Source organism: Orbicella faveolata, unplaced genomic scaffold (assembly GCF_042242905.1).
Source record: "Orbicella faveolata isolate gen_17 unplaced genomic scaffold, um_ofav_v1 contig_26, whole genome shotgun sequence".
NCBI classification, from domain to species: Eukaryota; Metazoa; Cnidaria; class Anthozoa; order Scleractinia; family Merulinidae; genus Orbicella; species Orbicella faveolata.
In genome coordinates this window covers 792,662-805,006 of record NW_028301554.1, presented here as the reverse complement: position 1 = coordinate 805,006, position 12,345 = coordinate 792,662, and the positions used below count along the sequence as shown (strand labels likewise).

Below are 12,345 nucleotides of genomic sequence, written 5' to 3'. Positions count from 1 at the left end.
AGCAACATGGCGAACGCTGTGGAAGGTTCGAGCTCTGAAAAGGATTGCACTGACAAGAGTTTCTCCGACAGAGATTCGTCCGACGAGAGCACAGACTTTAAAGCTGATCGTACTTTCTCTTCGGAAAATCAGAAATCATTACGGGATCCGAAGTTGGCCGGATCGACGCTCCATAATGGAAAGAAGAAACAAAATGCGATCGCCAAACAAGCATGGAAAAGACGATTTCGTTACTTGTCTTTCAAGCACTTTTTGCGTCACACGAAGGCGGTAAATGATAGACAAACAGGTGGAGATCTTTCTCCCAGAGATAATAAGAAACGAGAAGAAGAATCAGATGGTTTTTATGCAGATGACAAAGGGTATTTACAGGGTGAGATCTATGATCAACTGAAAAATGGCGAAGAAATTGGCTTTACGGGTGATGTCAGTAGAAAATTGAATCTGTTGCCTCCTGTCACTGGTCAGGACAGAACTTCAGAAGATGCTGAACTTTTAAGGACTGATTTTCAGTCAGATAGTGACAATCCGGAGATAATTGTTGTTCCTTGTGCGCAATTTGTTCGTGAAATTTCAAGTGGAAACTAGAAATATAAAGTACATGTAGCTCATATTTTGAGCGTGGTCAGATCTCTTCTCTGCAAGCAAGGCTCTCGATTTTTACACTTATCTTCCCAACGAAAAGTAAAGGGAATTCTTCTCCTGGGGTACCGTAACTAAATTCTCCCGTTTAAATCTGTGATGACTTTACTTAAAAGTAAAGTTACCTCAGATTTTATGTTCTGTATACTGTAAGTTTTTCCATATCGAACCTCCGATTGCGACCACCTCTTGTACACGACCACCTCTCGTCAGCGACCAGTTTTCCAAAATACCAAAAGTTTCCGAGTCAAATCACTATATTTGGAACCTCTTGTAAGCGACCACCTCTCGTAAGTGATCGCCACCACTTTTAGAGCTGAAAGTTTCAGTGTAGTTTTCCATTTGTTTTTAACCTCCATTAGGAAAGACTGGACAGATTATACATCATCGCACTACTGGGCCAGTACAGGAGACGGACATTTTCTCGAAAGGAAGTACCGGATTTTTTCTCGAAATTGACTTTTCACATGAATAAGACATTTAAAACATGGGATAAATCTCTGCGGTTATCATATGCTAAGGAGGCAAAATTTTGACCCAATGTGGTCTAAGCTCCAGTAAGCAACCTCCTAGGCTTGACATTTTGGGTGGTCGCTTGAAAAGAACTCCTGAGAGTCCTAAGAGCATTTCCGGTTCTGTTTTCTAACAAACTGCTGCTGGTTTAGCAAAATATCCTCTCTTCAGGCGATTCAATTGAGCTATTTCAAAATGGATGTAATAATGGATGTGATTTTAAATCGACCTCGCGCTGCACGCAAGTTAGCATGCGAACGCAGACGTATTTCCGGCTTTCGCTTGTCTCCGCCGAAAATAACGTCTGCGAACCCGAGCCAGGAAACGATTTCTATGACGTAGGAATTTTAAGCCAATTACAGGTTAGCTCAAGTAGCCCCAGAACTACTGCGCGAGGTATTCGCTGCGAGGAGCACTCGAGTTTCATTCTATCATGGAATCTGATTGGCGAAAGAGAAACAAAAGTCATTACGCCACAGAAATCGTTTCTTGGCTCGGGTTGGCAGACGTTATTTTCGGCGGAGACAAGCGACAGCAGGAAATACGTCTGCGTTCGCAGGCTACACGCAAGTTCGATTTTGAAATCAAGCGTATGATTTGAGACCAAATTGCACTCCACTGGATTCAATTTATGCTATCATTATTTAAACAGCTGTCAAATTTATGTGTTTAGTAACTCTTTAAGTCAGAATTAAAAATTCTATTATGCACAGAATGGCTAAGCTCAGTGGGCGAAAACAATCCATAATATGTTATTAAACTCCCGTTTGTTTTATCTACGGCTAATGACAATACACCTTTGTTCGTTTGTTGGCAGGTGTCAATGTGGTTAAATGCAAAGAAAAAAGCCGCCGCTTGAAGACAGACTGAGTGAAATGTTTGATCTTGAATAACTCAGATTTAGAACGTTTGCACAACGACGGCTTATTAGATATACATCAACAGGTTATGATGCAGAATTCAAGCAATGAAGACGAGAAGCTTGACATGTTGAACGAACCTAAAGTGAAGCATGGAAGTAAGCTCTCCAAAGAGAGACTCATCATGCTTGCGGTGCTGGCGGTGGGAATAATCTCATTAATCGTGGGAATCGTGCTGATTGTAATTGCATCGGCCGATCGCGACAAGAATTCCACAAAACACGAAGAGCAAACATCACCAACTTCTAGCCCAGTGCCTCCCATGACCACATGTTCTCTCTCTCACGAGGCGCGGAATACGGGACTTCCTGAATTCCTCAGTCGTGTTAAGGCGACATATTACAAGCTCCATCCATATCAGGTCTATTCCGATCCAGACGTCCCTGAGGATAAGATTAAAGTGGAATATGTCGCTTACGATCCTTCTCCGGAGGCCATCAAAACACGAACAGACGCCGCGCTAGCTTTGCTGAAAGAAATTAGGGATAAGGTTATTAACACAGACGCGTTGAAACCCCGTGAGAGGAAAGCGCTTGCTCAAGTGAAACATTACCTTCAGCATGTGTTCGGTCAGCCGTATGACGTGAATTACTACGCCGGGGATTGGATGATGGGACCGAATTTGTTCTGTTGGCAGCCAATCTGTGTTCATGGCTATGGAGTTTACAACGGGCTAGGTCTGTATCACAAACCCAACAACACATTTGATGTGGAGCTGATAGAAGCGAAACTCATTACTCATAAGGAAGGCATACTGCAGTACATTGAAAATATGAAGATGGGTGTACGTAAAGGAATGGTGCGAAGTGTCGAGGACTGTAAAGCTGGAACTGACGCTCTCAAAGGAAATTACAGAAGCGTTTCTTTATACAACGAATCAGGTAAAAACTGATTGTATATTTAATTTATTTTCAGTGTTACATAACTAGTATTCAATTGTGCCAAATAATCAAATTTTCGACTATCATAGAAGAGAGAAAGGATTAGAATACAAACATAAACTGATAGAGACATTTCCTGGCATCTAAAAGAGCTGAAAACTTTTCTTGCGTTATTTAGCCACAGCAACCGTCATCTCTCTAAATAAAACTTGTTGCGTTTGTCTTTATTTGTTTTCGTATTTACTTAAGTTTTATTCCTGCACCGTATGAGGCACTTATTGGAGCGTAAAGGACAGCTGATAACTGCTTAATCGCGTGACCCAAATGGCTCATTTAGTGTCATTCTGTACATGAACGGAGCTACGTCATGGTTTGCGCATCTTCAAAAGTTTAGCCTAAATTTTTCAATTTCGTCGTTTGTAATCCATGGCAAACTTCTCCATCCTAAACCATCCTTGTTCCTTTGTGGTTTATTATTATCTCTCTTGGTGTTTTCTATCTTAGTAAATTGCTATTTTCAGGTTTCCTTCAATTTAAAGGCAATTTTATACTACAAAAAACTCATAATACCGTGACTGAGCTCCTTTAAGCTGTATTACGCAGACACAGACTTGCTTAAATATATGCAAATGCAAAATGTTTTGCCCATTTTAATTAAAGTCAAGTAACACTACACCAACTCGACATGCAGGTGTCTTAAAAGAATGGTTTGTTCAACCCCTGTTGGACCCTGATTACTACAGTTACATCACAGAAGACACTGATAACGAATGGAAGAAAACACATGGTGGAAAAAATGTTAGCGAAACTGTAAAGAAATACCTGGTGGAGTACTTAGGTGAACCACTCAAGCAGTTGATAAGGTACTAGAAGTGAAGTCTTGTGATTAATATTACACTGGACAAATTGCTTTATTGTGGTTTGCCCGAGTGGCACTCTGGTTAGTCTAAATAGCACTTCAGGTGGTCTCCGCCTGAATATAGGTTTATAGTCTGGATAAGTCGGATAACGCTCCAGTGAGCCTCGATGCCACTCCAGTTAGCCAGAGCAGCGCTCAGGTTAGCGTGCGAAAAATCAGGTTAGCTTGGTCATAATTAGCTCTCAGATTGGCAAAGGTAACATGACGCATTTTTTAGGACCTCTTACAATTATTCATAGACTCATTCGACCCATAAATACATTAAACAGGGGTCGTTTGTTACCAAACATCAAAATAACAACAAAACTACTAAGTACTAATAATATTTCGTAATATACAATGCTGTATACAGACATGCCAAACCTAAACATTTTTTCTGCGTTTCTGACGAACATGAGTTTTATTAAATAATCTACATGATTCATTCGCTTCCTTTTTAGGTACTTGGAGGTGGAACACATCCGTCACTGCGTTCCGAGCAATGTGTCCAGCGGCTTGGCCAACCTTCCACTAAAGTATGTTTGGGTCAATGGCAAAGAAAACACGTCCTGGCCAACAGAGCCTTACCTGCCCACTGGTGAACCACTAAATGGAAAGCAGGCTTATTCCCAAATCATGTCGTATTTCACAACAAACGCCATGAACCCGAAACAAGTTCATGACCTTGGTAGAAAACAGCTGGACATTTACTATCCTAAGGTAAATTGTTTTAGTAAATAGTCCAAAGAGAATACGTGCGCTGATTGGTTTAAAATCGTGTTTCTATTAAACAATTAGATTATGAGCTCGAGATTTCTACCGTCCACGCATAGAAATTGAGAGCTAATAATCTAATTGTTTTACTATAAATCTACTAGCCGCTCAAAACTTTGTGTAAATCCTCTTCACAGACACTTCGAAAACGCCAAGAAGCGGCCATCATTTTGTTAACAAGGGCACACTGCCAATCAGAGAACAGAATTCGGGATAGAACGCTAGTGGATATATACTAATTAACAATTAGATTATGAGCTCGAGATTTCTATGAGGTATCGCCTCATAGAAATCGGGAGCGCATAATCTAATTGTTTTAGTAGAATTCTAACCTAAGTTAATGCAAATAATGGTTTCCAAATATTTTTCGACACATTATTGAACTTTACGCTTTAACAGAATCGCATGTATTGAATTGTCCTTGGTAAATTTGCGGTTGTTTACGCGCGCGTACCGGTTTTTCCATAATTTCAAGTTTTTTAAGTCAAGAACCCGTTTATATCTTTCTTTTTGTGTTCTCAGGAATATAATTATCCATTTACATCTAAACTTTCTTCCAAAACTTCGGAAAAACGATAAAAACGTCGCATTTCGTGGACGACCGACAGCTACTTCATTCTAATGGCAATAGTATACGAGTAGCTCAGCCAATCAGATTGCTGCATTTGCATTAGTATACTAGTAGAATGCTACTAAAACTCGATAGAAACACGGTACATGTTTTAAATTCTATTTCCTAAATGTTAATCGGTATTTTGTTTGTTATACACAGAACTAAACCGAAGCCAACCTAATAACTTTGGTTACCGAGGCTGAGGAGGTTTATGAAATTCATATTTCTAGGTTGAGGAGCTTGCCAAAGAGGTAACTGGAGAAAGCAACAAAAACACCGCCATAACAAAGTTCAGAGCCATCCTGAACTCGTCCTCGAGTTACTTTAATGCGGAACCAATTCCAAAGAACGAATCTGATGAAGAAGCACACAAAAAATGTAGCGACATTGAAGGAGCAAAGAAATATTGTCCCAAACGCTGGGCCGCCATTCAACTGTGGTTTGCTGAATCAAGAAAGGCAGGTTTTTCTGTTCGTCACATGCATGTTTTTAGAATTTGCACTATTAATCACTTTTTATGGCTGATATGATTTTATGGAACAAGCTGTTTCACTCCTTGGTGTGGTTGTGAGAAATTGTGAACTCAGTTAGGGAGTTGGGAAGCAAAGATGGCACAATGGTGAGAGCGCTCGCCTCCCACCAATGTGGCTTGGGTTCGATTTCGGCCCGGTGCCATATGTGGGTTGAGTTTGTTGTTGGTTCCTGCCTAGCACCGAGGGTTTTTCTCCAGGTTCTCCGGTTTTCCTTCCTCCACAAAAACCAACATCTCCAAAGTCCAATACGACCAGGAGAGAGCACCGGCATGAAAACCGTGTGGCCTCCTCTCTAAATATTGTAATAACTTTTATTTATTTATCTTTGTAAAATTTGGTTGTTTGGTTCTTTCTAGGTGATGAGCTTCCTGGAACCGAAGACAATTCCAATGTTTTACTTTACTGGAGGCAAAGCTACCACGCCTAGTTGCCCAGTTGATTTACAACCTGATATGAATCCATCAAGTGGAGCTCAAAGCTACAGTGGGAGTAATGCAGATTGCACGCGAAGTGCAAAATACAATATTCCATTTTTCTTGGACAACTTAGGTCCCAAGTTCCAGGAATGGAGCGTCAATGCTCATGAGGCGAGGCCTGGGCACCATACACAGGTTATTCACATTATAGTCTAATCAGTTTGGTATGGACTAAGGTTGAAGCTCAGAAGTGAACAACAATTTAATTTCTAAAAATAGTCAAACAAAACCGTGATGGACGTAGCGAAATTATCATTGAGCTTTCAGCCGCAAAATATGCAAAAGTTTTCTAGTTTCTGATAGACTGTACTCCTTCAGGCGTAGAATTAACTCCGCTTAAAGGAGCTCAGTCACGCTCTTTTGAGTTATTTTGTCCACGTAAAAAATTACGTTTAAATTGAAGGAAACCTGAAATTAGTAGTTTATTGAGAGAGAAAAACACCAAAGAGATAACAATAAACCATAAAAGAACAAGGATGGTTAAGGATTGAGAAGATTAACACGGATTACAAACGGCGAACATGAGAAATTTAGGCTAACGTTTCAAGATCGCAAACCGAGTCGTCTTTTGGGATAACCGTTTGTCATATCTGGGGCCATTTTAATATGCCATTTTTTATAATTATCACTAACGGAATGCGATTTGGGATAATACAAATGGTCTTTTATATCCAGGAGTCTGGACATTCGAACAGAGACTAATATTCATCATGCACTTATTCGCTGAGAGGTCGAAGGTATATAACCACTCATAATCCATCAAATATTTTCGCTCGCGCGCGATTGGTCTAAACGCGTCACGTGACCGAATATTCCCCAGCTGAAACTGGGGAATATCCGAGAATATTCCCCAATTTTCAAAACTTCGCGCGTTGCGAAAAAGATTTGAAGAATAACAAACACAATAGCCTCCATTTGGGGCGAAAATATGCTAGGATATTTGTCCTTGGACATCATCTGTTCTTCGAAGCTCACAGTTTTCGCTCTCGGAAAACTGTTCGCTTCTCGGAACAGATAATGTCCGCGGACAAATATCCAAGCATATTTTCGCGTTAAATGGAGGCTATGGTTTATATAGCTAGAGGTGCTTTCCTGTGGATTGATCCGGTCAGGATCAGTGAGCCATGATCATTCGTATCACGATGCATCAAAGGAACCGATCAACTCCATTGTGGACATGGATTCAATGATGCTTTTGATGTAGCACGATATCATTGGTTCTTAACCTGTTTATCCCTAGAAACGCCTATCCAAAATGTTTAGATAGTGTAATTAATGTTTCTTGACCCATCTTAACTTCACCTGGCAAAATGGACTGGCCGCAGTAGATATTCATTACGACGATTTACTAACCTCAATTTTTTATCTACCTGACTAAAACATTATGAGCCAAAACTTGCCATATGCCCCCTATATGAAAAGGCTGGGGATACTCGTCAGAAAATTTAAATTAAAATAGATCAACCCGGGTGTGGCTAAAGCTTTATTTGACTCCTAAAAAACGGAATAGGCTAGATTACCAGTCGCTGTTCAGGAAATGAGCCCACTCTCGTAGACCAGACATGAGAGACCAGCGGTAATCGAGGCTAAAAGCGGAGATAAGAGGGTTTCTTTCATTGTTATTTCTTCGAGTGCGCCCTAAGAGATACTTTGAGAGCTAAAAATAGAGGCGTTTTGTCATAAACACGCTAAGTGAGACCAGAATCCTTGATTTATACCCCTCAGCGAGACGACGAACATCCCTGACCCTTTCATACGGGAATCTCCCCGGGATATAATCTGCAGTGAGTGGTTGGTTATAACATCTATCCTGTTCCCTCACAGGTTCAGGGTAATGTGGAACATTTCAGTGACAGCTGTGGAGGTATTATGGCTTGGCTTGATAGCGCAAACTATTACACAGCATTTGCAGAAGGTTGGGCCTTATACGCTGAAAATCCACTCATTGCTGAAGATACTGACACCTACTTGAAGGAGCCCATGCAGAAGTTTGGAATGCTGCAATGGCAGGTAAATACAAAAAACAGTAGCTCATTTCTTGGAAGTGTACATATTTACCGGGGATTTAAAGAAACAGGATTCGAGGCAATCCAATTCAAAGATAGATAGAATGGAAAAATAGCAAATTCGGCACTGGCTGTCAACGGTGAAAAAAATAGTCGCATCGTTTGGGTTTCTATTTACTTGCGTTCAAGAGTATACTTGCGACATGGTTTTTGCCTAAATAGAGAAGGGAAGAACGAAATTTTGCCTAATAAGTGTTGCTTTACAAACCGTGAAACGACAGCAAACCAAACGTGGGACACAAGTTTCAGTACACCAGCCGATTGTAACACTATCCACACAAACATTATAAAGAAATTACTTACTCCCACCAAACGTCGTTCCAGCCATTCGTCAGCTTAAAACTTAACCTTTCTGCTCTATGCAACTCTTGTTAACCTAATTGACCTTTATACGGTTTACTATCTTTTGTTTCTATAGGTGTGGCGAGCTCTCCGATTGATCGTGGACACTGGTTTGCACTATTATGGTTTCACAAGAGACACGGCCCTGGAGTACTTTAGTAAATATGCGTGGGACGATACAGATGTTGCAAAAAAGGAGGTAAAAAGAACTGGGTTTAAAGAGGTCTTAAGCGGCTTATTGTGGAGGTGCGGTGGCCTCATGGTTAATGTGCTCGACTCCGGATCGAGCGGTCCGAGTTCGAGCCCTGGCTCGGGACATTGTGTTGTGTTCTTGGGCAAGACACTTAACTCTCACAGTACCTCTCTCCACCCGGGTGTATAAATGGGTACCAGCGAATTTAATGCTGAGAGTGACCCTGCGATGGACTAGCATCCCATCCAGGGGGGAGTAGAAATACTCCTAGTCGCTACAGAAACCGAGATAAACCCGTACCTGTTGGACCACTTAGCTCGTATGCAGACTTAGCCTACCTTAACCTTTTCTTCCTTTCCTTATTCCTTTATTCAATCATTTATTCATTCATTCCTCCCTCCTTTTTTTCTTTATTATTCCTTCTCTCTGCCTTCACCCCGTTCACCAACGCTTGTATCCTTCTTTTTTTCCCTTCCTTCTTTTGATTGGTTATGACAAACCCGACAAAAAAACGTGTTATTTTTTAACAAATAAATTCAATCGGGAATTTTGACAATAGCTCTGCGATTATAACATGCTATCTGGTAATTATTTAACAGCATTTCAAGAAGATCACAACAATTTTCAACTTTTTTGCAGCAGCAGCGCATCCATTGTAACTCCATAGCTAAAAGTTCAAGCTTTAGTCCTTGCCTTGTCGATAATTTAATCTTATTATAATTGTCCCATCAGGTGACTCGGTACCAGAGTGATCCTGGACAAGCGACCGCTTACATGATTGGTCAGTTGGAGATAAAGGAAGCTAGAAAATATTCCGAGGATGAACTGGGTGACAAGTTCAGTCTAAGAGACTTCCATTACCAGGTAAACTTGTTTGTTCTTGCGCTAGCCTAGATTTTCAGCGATTGAGAGTAGACTCATGCTGCTGGCTATAACCACATGCACGGGCGTTAGATACATATTCTCTACAAAGTTTTATTGAGAAAGATTTTCTTCCATGTCGGCTGCTGACTGGACACTGATAACTTTGAGGTAGATTACTTTATGACATTGTGTTATAACTACAGTAGATCACAAATTGCAGTTTCCTTTCCATTTCCTATCTTTCGCTTTCTTTACAACATTTTTCACTGAGGTTATTGAGATCTCGTGCAATTTCTGCCGAATATAAATTTTGAGACAATATGCAACATATTTAAAAATTAGTCCATGAGCGCGTGTTGGATATGAGACGGTACATAGCCAACGAGGCGCGTTGGACACAAGTTGGCTATGATCATCTCATAACCAACAAGTACGAGTGGAAGAACTGTTTTATTAAAAACGCCCCCAAAATATAGGAAACTAAACTGAACTAATAAAAACACCACAAAAAATCATGCGTGCGCTTACCATATTCGTAGAGCATGGCATAATGGTTCATACACCATGATGACTAAGCCATTGAAACCTCTTGAATGGCATTAACCAATGATCCAGGTTTTAATAAAAGATATCAACTAAATTAAACAGAGCCTACAGAGCACCCTTTAAATCACTTGTTCTTTCAATATCAAAGGTTCTTGCTCAAGGATCCTCTCCACTTGCTTACTTAACCGATCACGTGACGAGGTACGTGGCCTGCGTCAAGAACAAGGAAAAAGAAGGTTGTGACGTCATCCTAAATCCACCAAAGAAAACCGAGGCGAAAAAAGGAGCGAAGAAAAACCGCTGGCCAATGATGCCGAAACCCATAATACACTACAAGTGAAGCACTACCGTAACATATTGATTACATTCAATGAAATAATTAGAAGGCGAAATATAATTTCGTCTTGGGAGGACTTTTAAAATAGTTAAATCGATAAATCAAAGTGTATGGGGATTTCAAACTTAATTTAACTAAAAAGGTTTTGGTCGTTTAAAAGTCCAGTAATTCTGTAATGGGCCATATTCGTATTCCCGGTATTGGACTGAAACTAGCTAGCTTGTAAGTGAGGCTAATGCGGGGAGTCCATTCAAATGCAAATGGCGTTTATCTCCTTTTAATGATATTCCTCGCATTAGCCTCCATTGCAAGCTAGTTCCAGTCCAATACCGAGAATGCGAATATGGTCTGTTGCAATGAGACGGCCACCGGCTGTTTAGCTATGTAATTAATAGTTAGATTTCGTATAAAATAACAGTATTTTTTCTGCTGAGTTGTAAGAAATAAATCCTCGAACCTAGACAATGTAAATCATATAAGAAGTGACATTAGAGCGGTTTTCAATTGTGTGTCGTTAAACCAAAACCAAACCAATTACTTACCAATTAGACTACTCAGCCAATCTCAAACCGTAGTAAAACCAAAACCAAAACCAAAGTAATTGTCTAATTACTTTCGACACTCAAATGAAAACCGCTCTATAACTTAACCACTGTCGAACCAATGTCGCTCTGACATTAGGTAACTAGTAGATAATTTGTAGGTGTTCACCTCGGCTAGGAAATTTGGCACGCTATTAATGTTCTTTATTATTGTTTACTTATTTCTTTTACAGTTTTCTTTTGCCACAGCGCTAATTTCCCAGTTACCTCAGACTCTAGAATTTCATTCAAAACTGCAGTAAAATAGTTTGAAAATTCGGCAGCAAAAGCGCCAGTGCTTTCCATTAACAGAACTCAGTCACGGTGTTTTGAATTATTTTGGCCACGTACAAAATTACCTTTAAATTAAAGGAAACCTGAAAATATTAGTTTACTAAAATAGAAAAACACCAAAGAGATACCAATAAGCCATAAAGAAGCAAGGATGGTTAAGGATGGCGAAGATTAACACGGATTGAAAACGACGAAGTTGAAAATTTAAGCTTAACTTTTTAAGGTGTGCAAACCGTGACGTAGTTCCTCTACGTCGGCAGTCAGCATTTGCGACAGTGTGTGAAAGAATTCTACTGTACCGTAACTCCGAATATATCGAGAGCCCTACCTAGCGATTACTATTTTTCAGAGTGGTTTTTCCAGAAAGTTTGTACATAAATATCTGTAACAGAGTGTTTTCTTGTCATTCCTTTACCTCGCGCAAAACAAGTCACCCAAGAGGCCAAGATTCATGTTCTGACAAGTTTGATGCTGTTGTGTCCTTTGCAAGACACCCTTATTGACTTTGTAGCCAAGCCAAGTAAGGTCAACCTGATAATATTTGTAAGTAGCGAGTCGAAATAACTGTGTCTGATCTAGTACCATGATCAATGTTATAACGAAAATCCACATGCACATTTCGCCTGACTTAAACAACATAGAATTTTTATGGGAGGGGGTTAAGTAAACAACATTTAAGTGACTTTTTTTCTTGAAAATTCCTGTACTATATACACCAGATATCAGTAACAGTATTAAATAAATCTTAATCACGTGTAAAATGGGTTAGTAACTGAGTGTACGGAGTTGATACCAGGTTTCCACGAGATGTTGGCTAATTACCCTTTATTAATCTCTTTTGGGTACGTTAAAGTGACCACGAAACTATGTAA

At 40.0% G+C, this 12,345-nt stretch overlaps 2 protein-coding genes across 2 annotated transcripts; both read left to right on the top strand.

Annotated features, from left to right (window-relative positions):
- Window positions 1-6: 6 nt before the first annotated feature.
- Window positions 7-613, top strand: LOC110068805 (uncharacterized). The gene has a single exon (XM_020776214.2). It carries the CDS (start codon window positions 7-9, stop codon window positions 586-588), a length of 582 nt encoding a protein of 193 aa, XP_020631873.2. The 3' UTR covers window positions 589-613.
- An 892-nt stretch (window positions 614-1,505) lies between these two features.
- Window positions 1,506-12,234, top strand: LOC110068869 (uncharacterized). The gene is made up of 9 exons (XM_089295204.1): window positions 1,506-2,956; window positions 3,648-3,819; window positions 4,316-4,574; window positions 5,472-5,699; window positions 6,131-6,385; window positions 8,075-8,260; window positions 8,735-8,857; window positions 9,584-9,715; window positions 10,410-12,234. The coding sequence occupies exons 1-9, from the start codon at window positions 2,104-2,106 to the stop codon at window positions 10,599-10,601; spliced, it is 2,400 nt and encodes a 799-aa protein (XP_089151330.1). The 5' UTR covers window positions 1,506-2,103; the 3' UTR covers window positions 10,602-12,234.
- Window positions 12,235-12,345: the final 111 nt, after the last annotated feature.